At 55.4% G+C, this 18,926-nt stretch overlaps 1 protein-coding gene across 5 annotated transcripts in view; it reads right to left on the reverse strand.

Moving 5' to 3' along the window:
* The window catches only part of CRHR2 (corticotropin releasing hormone receptor 2), a 51,021-nt gene that overhangs the window by 24,547 nt on the left and 7,548 nt on the right, over positions 1 to 18,926 (reverse strand). For 2 of the 5 annotated variants that reach the window (XM_073809793.1, XM_073809794.1), the window contains exons 2-3: positions 16,897 to 16,990; positions 10,014 to 10,139 (exon numbers count right to left, since the gene is read on the reverse strand). In XM_073809793.1, coding sequence (XP_073665894.1) covers positions 10,014 to 10,139; positions 16,897 to 16,990 — 220 coding nt within the window. Of the gene's footprint in view, positions 1 to 10,013; positions 10,140 to 10,300; positions 10,814 to 16,896; positions 16,991 to 18,926 lie in introns of those variants that run through there. The other 3 variants (XM_073809796.1, XM_073809795.1, XM_033863127.2) reach the window with 3 other exon arrangements.

Here is an 18,926-nt window from a genome sequence, read left to right on the forward strand (position 1 = left end):
CAGTCACCTGAGAGGTCCAGGAGCCTGGCTGGGAGAAGATGGAAGCCGAAATTCTAGCTGTAATTTTGTCTCTGGCTGATTAAGTGACCTTGGCTAAGTCCCGTCCCTCTCAGCCCCACTTTCCCCACTCATAAAAAGGAATGTAAACTGCTTCTCCGTGATGCTACTGGCATCTCAGGCGGGTCAAGTATTCGTTGTGTGGACCTAGCTATCTCCTTCCTGTCTGGCTTCCTTTTCAATCTGCTAACTGCCAGTAGTGCCCTCAAGCCACTGTGACAACCCCAGACACCCATACATCACTTTTAAGCGCTCCCGAGGTTAGCACTTCTATCTCTGATAGTCGAACTGGCAATATATGGGAGATGGGGACCATGAGGGACCCCATTTTTTGGGGTGGTTATGAGGGAGAGAGTGCCAGAGACAGGCTGGGCATAGGGATGAGTGGGAATATGGTGGAGAAGCAATGTCGTCATTGGCTGTCGGGAAAGAAGATGACAAGAAGTGAGGGTGGGAGGGTGCTGACAGGGTGATGGGAAGGGCCAGAAGCAATATTTACCGAAGGGATGAGGTCATGTGCAGGACTGAAATTTTCAGCACCACGGACAGCAAAATGCTACCACTGCCCACTTCCCACCATGAACGCAGGTGGGGAACCTTGGAGAGCGCCTAAGACTTACCCCTCCCCGCTCTGCCCATTCAGCCCATAGCCCTGGGCCCAGGCCAAGAAGGTCAAGATAATCCATGACCCTCTTCAATGCCCAGCTTCAGTCCTAGTACCTCCAGGTGCTTCCACGACAGCTCCAGACCCTGGAGGGTCAGCTGCTCACTTCTCTTAGCTCATGCTGGGTCGGTATTTTTCTCTCATTGATTTCTGTAAAGGGGTCATGCCTTCCCAGCTAGCTAAGGAGTAGGGGTGGCAAGGCCTAGGTCACCTCTGGCCCTTTCTTCAGGGCTACACAGAGCTGCGCACACAGGGGCTCAGGATGGACCGAGGTGGTGCTGTTGTCTAGGCTACCGGGGAACTCCAAATGAGAATGAGAGGCTCAGGGTGGGCCAAGAGGATAGTCTGTCCTTGGACGCCCAGGCTCTGTCAAGCTGCACGGCAAATGCAAAACTGTCCCACGTGCAGGAGCACCTTGAGTCGCACACTCATGGCACACTCTGAGCCCCGCTGCCAGAACTGTTGACACTGTAAGTCCAACCCTTGCTGGGTAGGGGTGTCCATCTGAAATAGCAAACCTGTGGTCAGCATCCTCCAGGTTCCAGGCAAGAAAGTAAATTGGGAACTGAGTCAGCAGGCATCTCCTTGGCAATTTAAGAGGGCGAGGCAACTTCTCCTTCATTTGGTCTCAAGAGGCCCAAAGAGGGAGACATGTCCACGGTCACCAGCAATGAAGAGGCAGAAATAGATCTCTCTCCCCCAGGACACACTTTCTTACGGGAGATCCCGGAGTCAGTGTTTCTGGAAGGGAGAGGCTCTCCCTGCTACCCTGTGTTCCAGAAGATGTAGTCAGTTGTGCCACCTCTGCAGGGTCCTAGCCACTTAGTGTCTGGACCCCCAGAGCAGAAAATGCCTGAAGGGCCAGATATGCCACCCTCGGTCCCCTTACTGCTTTTCCTGCAGTTGGACTACTGCAGACCTAGCTATCTCTTTCCTGTCTGGCTTGGGACCTACACCTTAGGTCACTTTTCTTTTGCGGGAAAGATCTCTACTGCCTGGACTAGGCAGTGATACTGTGGGCTTTTCACCTCCAGTTAAGAGACCATTTGGGGAAAACACGGTACAGTCGTGGTGCCAATAGCACGGTCTCCCTGAGCTTCCCAAACAATGTGCATCTCCCTGAGTTAAGTCTGAACATTCCCCGTCTTGATCTAATCACCGCACGTTGGTGGGGCAGAGGTGGGGGCAGCTGGTGACGCTCACCCAAGCTCAGGACCAACCTGCTGGGTTGAGAGATCGGGAATCTGCTATCACCAACCCAGTCATCAGGTTGGGAAGGGCCTCCTCGGGGCCATCTGCTCGTGACATCGGGGATGAGAGAAGGGCATTTCTTTCCCCTCTCTTCAGTATTGTGTGGACGCTGCTCTCCAGACCCCCTTGTCCATTCTGGACCTCCCCAAACCCTCAGCTCTCTATATCTGAAGGGCTTTTCACCCATGATGCCCCTCCATCCTTGAGTATGTATGGCAGGGGTAAATGTCCACACTTACAGCAGACAGTGGGGAAACTGAGTCAGGGAAAAGCAGCTTCATGGAGACCACAGTGGGCCCATAAAAAGGGATGAGGTGTGAGTGGAATCCAGCTCACTGTGTGAGATCACTGGCCTCCCCAGGGAAGGGGCAAGTGGGAGGAGGTGCCTACCCCTGCTCCAGCCCCTATTGTGCAGGGCTCCCTCCATCCAGGCATCCCTAGCAGCTCGTCGCCATGACACCCGCCAGCGGAGGGAAGCGGAGAGAAGGAAGCCTGCGGCACAGGCTGCCGCGGAGGGGAGGATGTCAGGGGAAGGGGCCACGACAGCTCACCCAGCACACCGCCCACCCTGTACAGAGAAACGGAGGCCCAAAGAGGAGAAAAGCCTGCCCAAAGGTGAGACAAGCAGGATTATGTGAAGTGACAGGGGTGGGCGAGTGGGGCGGGCGGTGAACACATCTCTGGCTGGCAGAGTCCTAAGCCTGGGGACTTAGGGGGCCAAGGGGCTGCTTCTCTCCAGAGGCCTTTGGGGATCAGACCCTCTTAGTGTAGACAGACCACCCCCTCCCAAGACACCATCCAGAGACCACTCAGTTTAGTGGCTCTCAGGGACAACAGAAGGCCACACCACCTCAGGACAGCCATCCTCGGTGCGAGTGGGACCCTCAAGGACCTGATCCTGGAGACACTCCTCCTCTTTCCAGACCCTAGGCCTCGCTCTCCTCCCCTTGCTGCCAAGAGCCTAGCTGGGCACGGGGAGCCCTAGGCAGCGTCGTCTCCTAGTCATGACGGGGCCCCATGAGATTAGTATGTTTTCTGTGTCCTTCACACAGATAAGGAAATTGAGACTTAGATGGGGTGGAGCTGCCCGGCACTCAGTGAATCGCAGCACAGCCAGGACCTCGGTGAGCTCTCCTGAAGCTGAGTCTGGGTTCTTCCTGCTGTTCCTCGCCTCCAGCTCCACCCCTGCAGGAGCTGTGAAAGGAAGTTCTGGCCAGACTCTGGAGCACCTGGTCTGAGGTGGGTGAACTGCATTTGGGGTCCTGTAGGGTGGGTCCTGAGAGTCACTGGGGGTGGCGATTTGCCCTGGGGGTTCCAGACCCTGCTGGGGTTGCCAGGGTGTGGAGGGAGTGGGCAGGGAAGGATGCTGCAGCCTCTGACTCAATAGCAGGAGGGAGGGGAGGGGCAAAGTCAAAGTTCCCAGCCAATCTGGATTCAGATTTAGATGGTACATCCTGGACATCAAGCGGCATCCTTCCAGAATACTCCAGTCCTGCATCATGACGCTACGGACAAGCAGCTCGGACTCTAATGCTAGCAGAACCGAGGCCCACGCCCTGGCATTCAAGGCCTCCATGATCCAGCCCTATTCCCTCTCCACCTCTGTTCCCACCCTCCCTTCCACCTGACACATCACTGGCCCAATTTTTCAAGGTCCTGCTCCCCAGCACTTCCTCCATGAAGTCTTCCCAACTTGTTTCTCCCTGTTTTTTGGAATCAGCTTCCTCCCATGTACTCCTACAGCCTTGGCTGTGCTATTTCACTTAAGAGCAAACAGCAAAAAGTGCTCTTTAAGAATCTCTCTCTCTCTCTATCACAGGAGCCTCTGGAAGCCTGGGTCAGGTCTTATGCCTCTTTGAAGAGCTTGTTTCTAGTGGAGAAAAGGCAACATACCCACAAACCCAATAAAAGGTGAACCTGGACAGGGAATGGGACAGTAAGTGGAGGATTCCTGGGGAAGGGGCGGGGGGCTGCATCTTTGGTCTTCCCTGAGATGAAGGGTCCTTAAGCAGAGGGACAGCTGAGACTCCACTGTTACACTTCTCAGCTGTCTGGGCCCCATGCATGCAGAGGTGGAAAATGCTAGAGCGTGGGCTGAGAGCCCCCAGAGCCTGCTGAGGCTATTCAGGGTGCTGGCTTTCTGTGGGACCCTGGGCAAGTGTCTTTTCCTCTCCGGTCCAGTCATATCCCAGCCTTAAGCAGCAGGGGCGGGGAGGGCTGAACTCAGCACAGAAGGCCTCACAGCTGGGAAGTTCTCAGGTGTCTGGATGGCCAGAGGGGCATCCTTTCTGCTCTGTCTCTCTTTCCTCCTCCTTTCCTCAGCCAGACCCTCAGTGATGGTCATGCCTGTCTCACTTTCCCTCTCTCCCAGCAGGGGACAGTTCTCACACACAGGGTAACTGCTGACCCTTGGGCTTCAGGGGTCAGGGTGTGGTTGGGTCTCACTGGGGACTGGGAATGCAGACCTGAGTTCCTGGAGTCACAGCTTCTATTCCTCAACCCAGAGGCCCATCTACCTGGGACCCTCCCTGAGGCTTCACCCCAGGACCAGGTCTGTCCTCAACAAATGTAATGTCCCCACTGCTTCAAGACCTTCAAGAACCACTCCCACCCCCTCCAGGAAGCCTTCCAGGAATGCTCTAGTGCCCACCAAACCCATCTTTCCAATCCCTGATGGTTGATTTGTGTAAGCTTGGTCTTTAAGCAGCCTGGGGCTCTGTGAGGACAGGGCTCAGCCTTTCTCATCACCCCTGGCTCCTGAGCACAAGCAGGTAGACCCAGTGGGAAGACCCCATGTCTGGAGACCACCTAGTTTATGTGTTTCCATTTTAACACAACTAGGGCTTCAGAATGTCTCTAGACTGGGGTTCTGGGAAGTGGAGGCCCCCCAGTCCTCCCCATAGGGTTGGGTTAGGTGAGGCATCTCTTCCCCCGTCCTGGCAGATGTCTCAGTATAGATGGGCCTGCCATTCTCAGCAGGACATGGTGCGAGCCTGAGGTCAAGGAGCCGAGGCTGAGCCGGGCTGGGCTTAGTGATTCCGCAGGAGGAAAATGACCCTGTCCACGAGGCTGCGGGACCCTCCTTTGCAGACACGAGGCCCACAGGGACAGGCAAGAGGAGGTGCCTGAGTGGGGCAGATAGAACGAGGGATGGGAGGAGGGAGAGATAGAGGGTTTGGGGAGAAGGGAGGGAGGGAGGGGGGATGGAGAGAGGGGTAGGGGGAGGGAGAGAGAGAGAGAGGGAGGAAGGGAGCTGAAGAAGGAAGATGGAGGGAGGGAGGGAGGGAGGGAAAGAGAATCACATAGATAGAAAACAAGATAGAGACTGAGAAATACACAGAGACATACACACAAAAAGAGACAGAGAGAAAATACACCCAGAGACAGAGATAGAACCACACATAGAAATAGAAACAGAGATAGAGCCATGGAGACAAAGAGAACAACACAGAGAGAGACACGCACACAGAGATGGGCACAGGAGTGGAATACAGGTGAGAGGTGGGAGGAAAATGGAATACAGTGCCCACCTCTGGCCAGACCACTGCTGGGCTAATCCACTTCCCTTCTCCCTACAGACAGGGAGATTGAGGCCCAGGAAGCGGGTGGGACTTGCCCCAGGTTCTACTGTGTATGGACATTATGATAGTTTTGGGTGGCCCCGAATTTGAACCTGATTCCCATATGGGCCTCGGGGAAACCTGGGAGAGGCAGAGAACACCTCCTGCCACAGGGCTGAAATGCCAGGCCCTCATCTTCTAGGCTCCCTTGTAGCCAGAGCTGGAGTGTGGGACCCAAAGCTCCACACTCCCCCCACCTCAACAGATGCACTGGCCCCGAGGAAATCAGTGAGCTGGGGGCCCACAAAATGGAGATGGGCAGAGTGTTTCCTGGGGACCACTGCAGGAAGCTTAAAAACCCAAGGCAGTGATGACAGCAGGGCCATGGCCCATCTGGTGGCCAGGGCTTGTGGCGTTGTCAGGGCCCACTGAGGGAGAGTAGGGGTTCCCTCACTGGGCCAGCTCTGCCCTGAGTTCTTGGCTGGGGACCCCATTTCTGGTTCTGGTTCTCCGTTCCATCCAGTAATTCTGTAAGCTCCCCAATAGCCTTTCAACAAATTCCTTCTCTGTTTAACCCATCATATTTGCTTTCTCAGAGGCAGCAGAGCCTTAGTTAGAATCCTTGTTCTGTTATAAGCTGTGTGACTTTGGGAAAGTCACTTAACTTCTCTGTGCCTCAGTTTCCCCATGTGTAATATGAGGATAATACCATGTCTGTTATTGGGTGTGTGTAAAGATTAATGAGTTAACACAGGTCAAAGACAGTACAGACACACAGAACCTGCACCAGGTGGGGGAAAACACTGGAGGGGACTCGGACACGTGGGCACTTAACTGGGTTCTGCCACGGACGAGCATGGGTGGCCTTGAACAAGTCCCTTCCCTTCCCTTGGCCATTGCTGAATCTGGAAACAGTCTCTGGGTAAGAATAACAAGGCTCTGACCAAGTCTCCCACACTTGCTACCTGTAGCTGTTAGCTAACCACACAAAAACTCCTGAATACCTTGTCTCCAGACCAAGGCACTAGCCTGGGCTTCCTCAACCAGCCAATTGCGTTCTCCATATCTTCACTCAGACGTCCCTCCAGCCCCTCAGACCACATATCCTCTACTGTACTCAGCATTTTCCTAGTGTGGTCCCTGAATCCTCCCTCTTCCCTGTCTCATGCCAGTCTTGTCAGTTACAAACGCATCCTTGCCCTCTTCTGCTCTCGCAGCCTCCACTTGACCTGAGTCAGTTACAGGAGTCTCCTAACCCCTCCTTTTGCCACCAGAGACTCTGTGTCCCAAAGCTGAGCTCCTCTGCTCACAAGCTCCCCTAGGCTCCCTCCTGCACCAAAGGTGAAGTCCTCTGCAATACTGTGAGTCATCTGACCAGCATCCAGCCATCTGGTCTCATCTGCTTCTTTCTCCTACTACCTGTGCTCCATGTAACACTGGCCAGTCCCGAGGCACAAAGTACAGTCCCCATCTCTTCCCCTAGACTTACTATACTTTCACCTACTAAAATCCCACCTGTCCCCAGAAGTCCAGCTCAGAGGCTAAACCCTCCCTGATCCTCCAGGGTGAAGGCATGAGTCTTTTCCTGTCCCTCTAAGCTCTTCTTGCAAACTGTCTCTCACGGATGCAGTGCTGCCCAGTGGTTAAGAGTGATGGCTGAGGGCTTCCCTGATGACGCAGTGGTTGGGAGTCTGCCTGCCGATGCAGGGGACACGGGTTCGTGCCCCGGTCCGGGAAGGTCCCACATGCCGCGGAGCGGCTGGGCCCGTGAGCCATGGCCGCTGAGCCTGCGCGTCCGGAGCCTGTGCTCCGCAACGGGAGAGGCCCGCGTACCGCCAAAAAAAAAAAAAAAAAAAAAAAAAAGAGTGACGGCTGAGGGAGCTGATTATAACCTTGAAAAAACTGACTTCATGTCTCTGAGCCTCAGTTTTCTCATCTGCAATATGGGCATAAGAGCAGTACATGTCTCAGGAGGCCTTAGGGAGGTGGGGATGATGGGATTATGTATGCAAAGCTCTCTCAGTGGTAGCTGGCACCTGGACCACGATCCACACTTGGTAGCTTTGTGGCCGATTCTCTGTGCTCAGCTGAGTGGACGAAAGTACACGAGGACTGTTGCCTAAGCTTCTGTCCCATGCAGGCAACGCCCGCTCTCTAAAACATGAGGCTTCAGCGGGGGTCTGGCTGTAGCATAACAAAATTGGGTAGGAAGAGGAGCTGGGACCCTTCCTCCTCTTCCCCCAGGCTTCTCATAGGAGCTTTTTCCCTCCCCGTGTCCTTCTTTCTCCAGGAAAGATCCCACTGAAAAGGCAAACAGAGCAGGAGGAAGCGGTGGCTAGGAGGCAGGGGAGGAGAGAAATCAATCACCCCATTGCCATTGTCATTAGCGACCTTGGCTCTTCCCACTTCAGCCGCCACACTGGTTAATGGCAATGCTGCTTCTGCCCCACACGCTTCTCCCATTTGCCAGCAGTCAGCACTTTGGTCCAAATGAAGAAAATTGTTCATTAGTACCAGGGGCTAATTGGCACTACGTTTGCCAACCTCCGTGGCACCCTGACCTTTTTTTCAGCTTCTCATTTGACGTGATGTGAGTGGTCTGGTACATGCTGCGGCACCTCCTTTGGGAAGTCTTCTCGTCTCCCCTCCCCTCTCCCTCCTCGTCCCATAGCCCCCTTGCACTCCCCAATCAGGGCATTTATCACTCTGTATCCCTTTTGTCTGTTGCAATTGTGAGTGGGGGCCTCAACGCCAGGGCAGTGGCTGGCACATAGTAGCTGTTTAATAAACTGTTTGAATACTGTGCTCAGCTTGGCAATGGAGAAGAGATCCAGGCCCTGTCCTTGGGGGCTCCAGGCTGGTTGAGGGGAGAGGGGACAGCTCAGGCTGTAGGAACCAGAGCAGAGCTGCCTCAGGTCCACAGGTCGTGGGGTGGAGGGGCCGCATCACCTCACTTAGCGCTTGGTCTCTGGGTTTAGACTGAGTCAGGGCCCCGGCTCTCCACTGCCCCACCCCACACGGCTCACAAGATCCTAAAAATACAGTTTTATGATCTCAGGACTGGGAGGGAGCGTGGAAGCCATTCCTTCTGCTTGCACATCTCCTGGGTCAGGGACATCACCTCCTCCCAGGGAGGTTTGTTTTAATCATGGATAGGAAGCGTGGTCAGATGACGCAGAAATCTTCCTCAGCAGCCCCACTACCTCTCTCACTCCCTTCCGTTAGGAGCACCACTGCCATTGGACTCCTCCAAGCACAGCTGTTCTCTGGGACACGAGAGCCCTCCGCTGGTGCAGACAGGGGAATGCCACTCAGCCTCAGATGCAGATGCTACGGTCTAGCCCTCTAACCATTCTCAGGGTGAAGGCCTGAGTTTGGACAGGCATGTGTGTGTGAGTGCGCGCACACGTGCGAGTGAGGCGACAGGGGAGCTGTGCCACTATTCAGACACACATTCAGAGACAGGTTGCTATGATGCTTCCAGGATAAGGGGCTTCAGACAAGCAGCGGCCCTCCACTCTTGCCCAGTGTCTCAGAAGGCTCTTTGCTGGTGGGGCGGGGCTGGAAATGTGAGTGGCTGTTCAGGGTGGGCTAGTGATGCTGCATTCCACAGCCTCACAAGACACTCCCACTTGGCTCCCATCAGACCTTCCACAGGGCATAGACTCAGGCACCCCCTCCCCTCCCAGAGCCCAACCGGAACAACCCCACCTGGATGCTGTGTGACTCCTGTAGCCTCTGCTGCCGTCCTCCCCAGAGTGTCAAGCCAGCCGGTGATTGGCCAGGAGGAAGGAGAGCACAGGCTGTTCTCCCAGGGAGTGGGGGTGGGCGGTCCTGATTCAGACACCATGCGTTACCTGGGTAGCAGGAGTAATGCTGACCACCGCCCCGGACTCACAGCCCAGAGGGCCAGTCCGGGGACATCCGGGTAGGGAAGAGGCTACACCCCACACTCCGGCCCAGAAACGGCTACGCTTTGCATGCCCGCCAACACAAGCCTCACCCCATTTTTCCTGCCTCCTGCTCTCCTCCTCTCCCACGGTAGAGTCTGATCGTGGCACTCACCCTGGGGGTTGGGAACTTAGTCTATGCGCCCCACCCCGTCCCACCTCCCCGGGGAGATGGGGGGCGGAAATTGGCTAAACACAGAGACGCCCTAATGGAGAAACTTCAGGCACCAAGAGTACATAATGTGGGAGAGAGGTTCGTCCTCAAAAGGAAAGAAGTGTTTCCTTCTCCCCTTTCTGGGCTCTCTGCGCATTGGAGCACGGAAATCGTGGGCAAATCACTGCCTTACTGAAGCTAACGGTGAGGTAGGGGCAGAGGGAGCGCCCACAGTATTATGTCTTTAACGCCGGCCGTAGGACGGTGCCACCGCCCTCAGGTCTTCGACGCTGGGTCCGGAGCCCTCGCTACCCCCTAAACCGCCCTCCTGGGAGGCGGGTGCTGAACCCGCGGCGGAGGGTCCGGGGTACACTCACGGGTCGTGTTGTACTTGACGCCGTTGAAGTACTCGGGGCACTGCCTCTCCACCAGAGCTCCGGCCGCGCTCCGGGGCCAACACGTCCCGATCTGGTCCAAGGTCGTGTTGCAGTAGGAGTAGGGACCTGACGACGGGAGAGAGCAGAGCGGGGCTCAGAGGGGTTGCTGGGGGCGCGGGGCGCCGCAGGATGTAGGGCGCGAGGCGCTCGGAGCGCGGGGCCCTGGGCGCACCCAGCGCGCCAGGGAAGGAGCCCGCGCCGCCTCTGTCCGCTCGCCTCCCGCCTACCCTCGGGGTCCAGGGGCAGCCCCCAGCCGTCCAAGAGCAGCTCTTCTGCCAGCTCCAGGCTGCAGTTGGCCTCCAGCAGGCTGTGGAGCAGTGCCGCGTCCATCGCGCCCCGGAGCCGCGCGCCGAGAGGGAGTGTGAGTGCGCGTCCGGCGTGGCTGCCAGGGGCTGGGTTCGAGACTGAGCGGCCGAGAGAGCGCAGGGTCCTGGCCCTGCTCGCCCAGCCCGACCTTCCGGACAGCCTCCGGACGCTGCGCCGGATCGCCCGGAGCTGCCAAGTCGGGACCTTGGCTGAGAGGAGCTGCAAAGCGCACGGAGCTGCCGGTCCACCCACTAGGTCGCGGCCAATGGCGGCACCAGGGGGCGGGGCCAGGCGGCTCCTCTCGCCCTGGCCCAGGCTCCCGCCCCCGGCCCACCAGCCCTGCCCTGGGTCCGCCTTCTCAGGCCCCGGCAAGGTCCGAGGGAAGGTGGCGGGAACGCAGAGTGTGGGCCTGGTGGGCGGAATGACCCGTCCGAGGATCGAGGCCCAGGGGTTGCATGGCGCAGCAAAGCGCGCGCGCCCGCCCGCCCGAGGAGCCAGAATCGGGTGGCTCGCCGCCTTTCTCCTCCTTGAGCGAGGACACTGGAGGGGGCGCCAGGGGGAGTGGCGAGTCCACGTGCAGATGTGCGCTCTAAAAAAGTCCCCTTAGCCTCTGGGAAGGAAGTGGATTGGAGGGGCTTCGAAGGAAGCAAGGGAACCACCGAAGAGTCTAGTGAGACAAATGGCCTGAATGGGTGCAGACGCGGACCAAGCCGTGGGGGCCGGGATAGAGAGGGACTTCGGGGAGTGCCAGCCCTGGTGAGGAGGAACTGGAGAGAGGAGTGGGTGGGTGGCTTCCAACAGGAGCCAGGAGGCAGGGATAATGCCAGGTCTCCCGCTTGGGTGACTGGGGGCGGGGGTGGTGTTGTCATTTAAGGACATGAGTCCAGGGGAGAAGCTGGCTGAAATTCTCTGGAGGATTTCACACACCCGGGTCTTACCGCCCTGGGTTTCAGAGGGAATAAAGTGAGAAGTGAGACCCTCCCTTCCTCTTGGCTTGGGCAGCGCTGCCTGAAACTGGTTCCATACTGGCCCGTCAGGACTGCCTGCTCCGTAATTCCCTGTGGTTCCGCTGAGTGCCTAGGGCAGGCCCACTGCTCGTGCCTGCTGACTGGGGGGATCTGGGCTCAAGAGACAGGGCCCCAACTCAGTCTTTACTGCCTCTACTCTCTACGCATTTCACCCCAATTCTCACCCTCTCTTCTGGGGCAGTTTCTCCATCAGTGAAATGTTCTTAGAGGCCGCTCCCAGCCCTGACAATCTCTGGTTCTGAGTTATGAGATGCAAAGGCAGATGTACAAAGGAAGATGTACATGTGTGTGCACATGTATGTGTGTATGTGTTTCTATCTTCAGAGGGCAGGGAGAGCTGGGACCCAGTCCCAGCTGGGCTGGAAGCCCCAGGGGAGCTAGACCTATCCCTTCTTGCCATCCTCCACTGGGAACAAAGCTGCCAGAGAAGGCTGAGACCACCCTGAGCCAGCATTATGCCCTGAGCAGGGAGAGGAGAAGAGGCAGGCTGGGCTGCCTTTGTGTGCTCCAGTGTCACCAGCCTCCATATGAATGCTGCTGTCACTGCCCAGGCAGAGTCAGAGAGCACTGAGACCAGGGCTGAGCACAGTAATCTCTCCACCGCCAGCTGATTGGCAGGTACAAGGTGCAGACCAGCCAGCCAGGTCTGTCTTCTGCTTTTTGAATGGACAGAGCCCTTGGCTCAGCTCGGGCAGCTGCAGAGGCAGAGGTCCCTAATAACTAGTGCCAGGAGCAGGTGAGGATCAGTTGAGTCCCAACTCCAACCCTAGGCAGAGTCCTGTTGCCAGTCCCAGGCTGAGATTCGGCCCTGGTCCCAGACTGAGCCCTGCCCCACAGGGTCACACATAGGCTAGAGTGTGGCTGGCAGGATCAGCCCATTTCTTCTTTGGGAATTAGTCTCATTCATGCACAAAGGAGGCTCTCCACACACTGATCCCAGCCCAGGGGGAAAAGGAGAGATCAAGCTAAGCTATTAACCTGTTCATCACCAGAGCCACAGCACAGGAAAAGCAGCTATCTCATGGGGTGGTGAGTGCCCCGTGACCATAGGCCAAGGACTTATTGTCTCACATGAAGAATGGAAGCTTGGCCTGGGAGACCTGGACTGCTCTTAACTGGGACAGCACATGTGATATAGGTTCCTCGGGGAAGTGACCATTTCAGGGGCAGAGGCAAAGTTCATTCTGCATCTTGACGGGACAGTCAGGGCCTGAGCACAGGCCCACAGACCTGGGGTCCCCTGGTTTCCAGGACGCAGGGCCATTTCGTCATGGAGTTTATTATCATAGGTATGACTGTCTGTTATCCTTGATGTGACAGAGAGAAAAATGAAAAAAGGAGCGGCTTTGGAACAAATTGATTTTATAGCTCAGTTTAGTGTCTGCAAATTGGTAAACGAGGAAGATATTGTAATGAGCAAAAACTTTCCTCACTTAGATTAAATTCAACTACAATTAATAAAGTCTGGGACTTTTTGCTAGCCAAGGAAGCAGAGGTGGGTGGGAGGTCCCTGGGATGGAGGTGAGCTCCCAGGCCAGGCATTGGGGCAGTGGTATTTGGGGCCGTCTGTGTGCCCCCAGTCTGGTGGGACAGGTTGCAAATAAGTTCAGGGAAGTGTGACAGGTGCTGGGGAAGATACCTGGGTGTCATGAGCAGAGCGGGGGTGGGTCAGGTGCCTCTAGCCCACCTCTGATGTCAGCTGCAGGGGCAGTGGATGGTCCTCCAGCGCACAGCCTAACACCAGACAGGCGTGCACAGCACAATGGAAAAACACACGGTGTCTCGCACGGTCGCGTGTCTGCACAGCACACACACGTTCTCTCACTCATCCCACCACCCATCAAACATCAGCTGGAAAACAGGATTTGAGGGGACAGACTCTGCCTTTGCATGTCTGATGGGGCTGTGCTCTGTCCAGCTGAAGAGACAGGGAGTACACAGGGCTGGGACAGGTTGTGGGCTTCACTGCAGTTACGGTGGGACTGCTGAGGACACGGAGGCTTGGGAGAGGCCAGAAGGTGCCCCTCTCTTGCCCTGCAACACTGGGGACAGTGCCCCCGGCCAGGCCAGATACTCCTTCCCCACCCTACCCCACTCCACGCTGGCACAGGGGCGATGGCCTGGTGTCTTCAGGTTGAGCCCTGGGATCGGGCTTCAGGCCCCTGGCAACCGTCCAAGCCTACACTGTCATTTACAGATGGCCAAAGGGAGGCCCAGAGGAGGAAAAGGAACTTCCTCTCCACCGCATCCCAGGCCATCCTCATCTCCACAGCAGACTGGGCTCCTTGTCTCCTTCACGGGGGGAGGAAGTGATTTCTCTAAGACCGTGTGACTTCTCACAAGAGCAGATCCCCATTGCCCTCGGGACAGAGCCCAGCTCTCTAGCACTGCAAACAACATTCTTCATGATCGTCTATTCCCCATCCTCTCGCTCCTCTCAACTTGAGATGCACTTTGGAACAACTCGCCGTTCCCTGGGGACATTCTCTCCCTCTGTACCTTCGCACGTGCCCTGCCCTTACCGCTGTGCTCCAGTTAGCCGAGCTGACTCCCATTCACCCTTCTAACGTTCAGCTTAGCCCTCACCTCCTTTGTCTTGTCTGGGGTGGGTGGCCCTTCTCCGTGCCTCCATCTGCCTGCCGGGTGCTGGTCGATGTCACATCAAGGTTGTTGGTTTTTCTACTGTGACTCCCAGAGGGCAGGGCTGGTCATGTTCACTAAGCAGTCCCTAGCACCCATCAGAATGCTCCAGGCCTGTGCTCAGTGAGTCACCACTGAAAGAACAAATGCCCTGGCAGCAGCCCTGCCTCCCCGACCAAGGTTCTCTTCCCATTTGACCAGCCCTGGGGGGGGGGGGGGGGGGGGGTGGGGTGGGGTGTGTGTGTGTGTGTGTGTGTGTGTGTGTGTGTGTGTGTGTGTGTGTTGGATTAGGGAGTTATTTCAAGGAATCCTTGATTCCATCTGGATCCTTACATGGCCTATGGACTGAAAAAATAATATGCCTTATAACTTACAGTATATGCTCTATTAGATTCCTCTGTGATGAATAAAACAGAAATAATCCGCTTAAAGCCTGCCTTAAGTCTCTTGGGATTATGCGTTTTTCCTTTATTTGGACCTCAGGGGCATGCATTTTAACTGATCCGAGTCTTTGATTCATGACCTCTTGTCATCATTAGCCCATACACGGCCCAACTTTATTTTATTTTAGTCTTTTCTTTTATGGAAGTTTGTATGTAGTAGCACATATAAGGAATCTGTTGCCCAGTCCAAAACTAGATCATTACCAATCACTTACAAATTGATCTATATACTCCTCCCTCAGAGGGAACATTCTTTTGAATGTTGTGTTTATCATTCCTTTGCTCTTAGTTTTTTCAGTTTTATCGCATGAATGTATGTCTAAACAATAGGTTGTTTCTACTTGTTTCTGAACTTCGTCAGTCAATATGCATTTTCTCAATCAGTGGACACCTAAAAGGACATCTCTACCATGTGGGGACCTGAGAACCTATTCCCTGAGTCCGAGGGCATCCTAACAGCCTGCATGTCCCACCGCAGGGGCATGGTTAATGGGTGACGCGTCCCCACAGTGCTAGGCAGCACCACAGCAACGTGGTGGATGAATAATTAGTGACACAGGGAGATGTTCACTCTGAATTACAACAGGAAGAAGCAGGTTACAAAACTGCAGACACAGGATCATTCCAGTTTTGTGGAAAAAAAGAAAAAACATGAGGCTCTATGGTTTGATACACTTCTGGCAGATGTAAACATTATAAAAAATTCCTGGGTTGTGGGATAATGAGTACTTATCGTCTTCTTTGGTTTTTAAAAATATTTTTTTCCAAATTAAATATACGTAATACGTATTCCACTTATAAACAGACGGATGATATTACAAGTCAAGCCGGGCAGAGCTCGTCTTTGGAGAGGCTGGGACTTCTCTCCGCTAGGCTCAGAGGTGGGGAGGACGCGTATCACCTGCCAGGGGTCAGGGGGAAGGCGAGGGTCCATGCCACACACGGGGCAAAGAGGGAGGGCAGGGAGAAGGTGGTGGATTTGCTGATAAACAGGTGTTGCCTCTGAGAGCAAAGAGCTCTGGCGAGGGGAGGGTGGGAGCTCTCCTGAAATGGGGGGGGCCTCCGTTTTTTGCCTGATGGCTGCTTGGCACGCTGGTGTAGCCACGGTCTCTCTTTCAACCTTCACAGTAAGCCTCTGAGGTCGACTTTGACCAATTTTTAACAGATAAGGAAACTGAGGCTCAGATGTTATAGGCTGAATAGTGTCCCCCAAATCCATATGTTGAAGCCCCAATCCTTAATACATCAGAATTTGACTGTATTTGGAGATACGTTCTTTAAAGAGGTCACTGCTTTAAAATGAGGTCATTAGGGTGGGCCCTAATCCAATGTGACCAGGGTCCTTGTAAAAAAAGGAGAATAGGACACAGACACACGCAGAGGGAAGACCATGTGAAGACACGGGGAGAAGATGGCCATCTACCAGCCAAGGAGAGAAGCCTCAGAAGGAACCAACTCTGTTAACACCTTGGTCTGGGAATTCTAAGGTCCAGAATCATGAGAAAATAAATTTCTGTTGTTTAAGCTACCCAGTCTGTGGTATTTTATAGCAGCCCAAGCAAATTAATACAGATGGGTTGGCTGACTCGTCCAGGGTCACAAAGTTGTTAGGTGGAAGAGCTAGGATCCAGACTTGGGTCTGTCTAACCCTAACACCTGAGCTCTCGACCACTCCACTGTTAAGGAGGGCAGACAACAAGGTTTTCCTCTTTATGCGTGACTCGGGCTGAGTTTGGTGCTGGGTCCCAGTTCTGGCCAGCACCCTTGTCTCCTTGTGTTCCGGCAGTAGCTCCAGATCCCAAGGGCACCCACAGCCCTCCTCCTTCCTTGCTGCTTCTGTGGGTGCAGCCCTAAGAAGGCCAGGACACTGGGCAGGGCCTTGGGGACATCTTTCCAGAGCCCGTTAAGGCCCGGGGCTCTTCTCAGTTAGCTCTGCAGTGGCTATAACCCTGACTCTGAATCAGCCGCCAGGAAACTCTAAGGGGTCAGAACCCAGGGTCCCAGCTGCTACTTCACAGGTTCTTACCAGGAGGTAACACCTGTAGCCACGGCAACGGGAGAATGTGTTTTACACCTTCTGCCGGTCTGGCCGGAGTTTGAGAGCAGCGAGGTGGCCCCTCCTCGGGCACCTGAATGCCAGGCCAGCCAGCTTCCTTGGGTGTAGACGCAGGGAGCCGGGAGCTGGAGGACGACTCCCAGCCAAGTTCTTCATCATCGGTGAAGGACCTGAGCCCCAGTGGGGAAGGGGCTGCCCAAGGACAGACACGAGGCCCGGGCCTGGAAGCCAGTCACCCTTCCCCACCTGCTGAGCTGGGGCTGGCCCGGGAGAGCCCGCTTCTCCCCCAGGCCCTGGGCCCACCCCCAGCTTCCGGGGTCTGCTGCCGGTGGTGGCAGGGGCTGGCATACCTGAGAGGTTGGTGAGGGTCATGACTGCGTGGCAGTACTGTTCCAGTAGCATCCACACGGGCTGGTCTCTGGGTGCCTGGCTGGGCCCGGCCGCCTAGAGGACAGGAGAAATGAGGGTCAGGCCCCGGCTAGACAGTGGCAGCATATGTCTGCCTGTCCCCCACCCCACCCCGCCTCGTCCTGTCACTCATCCCTTACCCCTCTGCTGCACAGAGGAGAAAACAGAGGAGGGAAATGCCCAAGGCCACACAGCAGAACAACAGCCTGGCCAGACCTGGAACCCTGAAAAGGCCTTAGAAGTGGCCTAGTGCATCTTGGCTCCCAAGGGAAGACTAATGCTCTGTCCATCCCTTGGCCCCCAAAGGTCTCTTCTTCCGGATGGGATGTGCCCTGTGTCCTTCTGTCAGCAAAGCTGGGGTGGGGGTGTCCGCCAGCCCTTCGTTTCCCCAGCAAACATTTGTACTGTGTCTACTGTGTGTCAGGCCCTGGCTGGGGGACACGGTGTCCTCAGGGTAGTCCCAGGCCAGGTAGGGATCCCCTAGACTTGGAAGGTGCAGAAAAGAGGGGAGAAGAGTGGATGATTTGACTTTGTTTCCCTGTCACACAAGTAAACAGGCAGTTACAAATGTTAACACATGGGACTCCTAACTTGGACTTGGGAAGACAGGGGAGGCTTCCTGGAAGAGGTGGCACTTTGGGGGCAACCAGACGGATGAGTAGGGGAAAAGGGAGGAACGACTGTGCCAATGTGAGCACCTGCCAGGGAACAAACGTGACTGTTGCAACAACGGCAATTCCATCCAAAAGACAGAAACCATCTAGGATCCCATCTCCTGAAAAAATCATGAGGGAATGCTGGATGTAGAGGGACAAAGTAGATGTGGTTATCTCTGCCCTTCAGAGGACCATCTTCTGGAGGAAAAGATGGATGGGTAATCAACTTGTTACAGTGTCTACAATTTGCTGAGAAGGAATAAGGTAGCGTCACAGAGGGGGTCATGCTGATGTGGGCTTTGAAGGTTGAGTAGGAGTTTGCCCAGCTGATAAGGGTGGGGCCAGGAAAGGCATCCTAGATACAGAGCAAAACACCTTCAAAGGCAGAGAGGCTGGGAAGTGCATGGTGTGAAACCGAACAAAAGCAATGCCCTCTAAAATTCTAACCCTTGTCTCCCATTCTTTCCAAGACCACCACTTCTCTTACCTTGTGGCCAGTTGAATGCGCACATGTGCACTTGCACATGTGTATGCAAGATGACTTTTTTTTTAAAATTTATTTGGTTGCACCAAGTCTTAGTTGCGACAGGCAGGCTTACTTAGTTGCAGCATGCATGTGGGATCTAGTTCCCTGACCAGGGATCGAACCCCCGCCTCCTGCATTGGGAGCGCAGAGTCTTAACCACTGCACCAACGGGGAAGTCCCGCAAGATGACTTTTGCACGTCCCCCCAACACCGATATTCCTGATCCTGGGATTCTGGAAGGCACTGCCCCACTAGTGGGCAGCCCCTCCCCTTTCTCCTGCCTGTCAGATACTTCCACCCTGGCAGCTGGGTCAATGTTTGCCCCAGGATGTCTCCAGGACCAGAGCCCGACAGCCCTCAAACATCACGTTCCCCACGTCGGGCTCAGTCCATTTCCTGTGCTGGGGCTGGAGGCTGCATGCCCAGCCTCACCACGCCGACCTGGAGCCCCTAATTAATGACCCCGCTCGGTCAGGTGGGAGAGCCGAGGACGGCACAGCCGCCACTTACAGGCACTCACTGCACCTGGGTTCTGCCAACTGTCTCCACAGGGCTGGAGGCAGGAGGAAGCGCTGGGAAGCAGAGGTGCTGTGTGTGAGATTAGTGTGTGTGCAAGGCGTATGTGTGCAGGGTGTGTATATGTCTGTGTGGGGTGTGTGGGGTGTGAGAGTAGTATGTGTACAGTGCGTGTAGTGTGTGTGCGTCTGGCTACTGTGAGGGCTTCCTGAGCCATCAGCCGGGAGCTCTGGCCGCTTGGCCTGCAGGACAGACGCTGGGGGCCATGGTCTTG

Source organism: Tursiops truncatus, chromosome 9 (assembly GCF_011762595.2).
Source record: "Tursiops truncatus isolate mTurTru1 chromosome 9, mTurTru1.mat.Y, whole genome shotgun sequence".
Classification (NCBI taxonomy): domain Eukaryota; kingdom Metazoa; phylum Chordata; class Mammalia; order Artiodactyla; family Delphinidae; genus Tursiops; species Tursiops truncatus.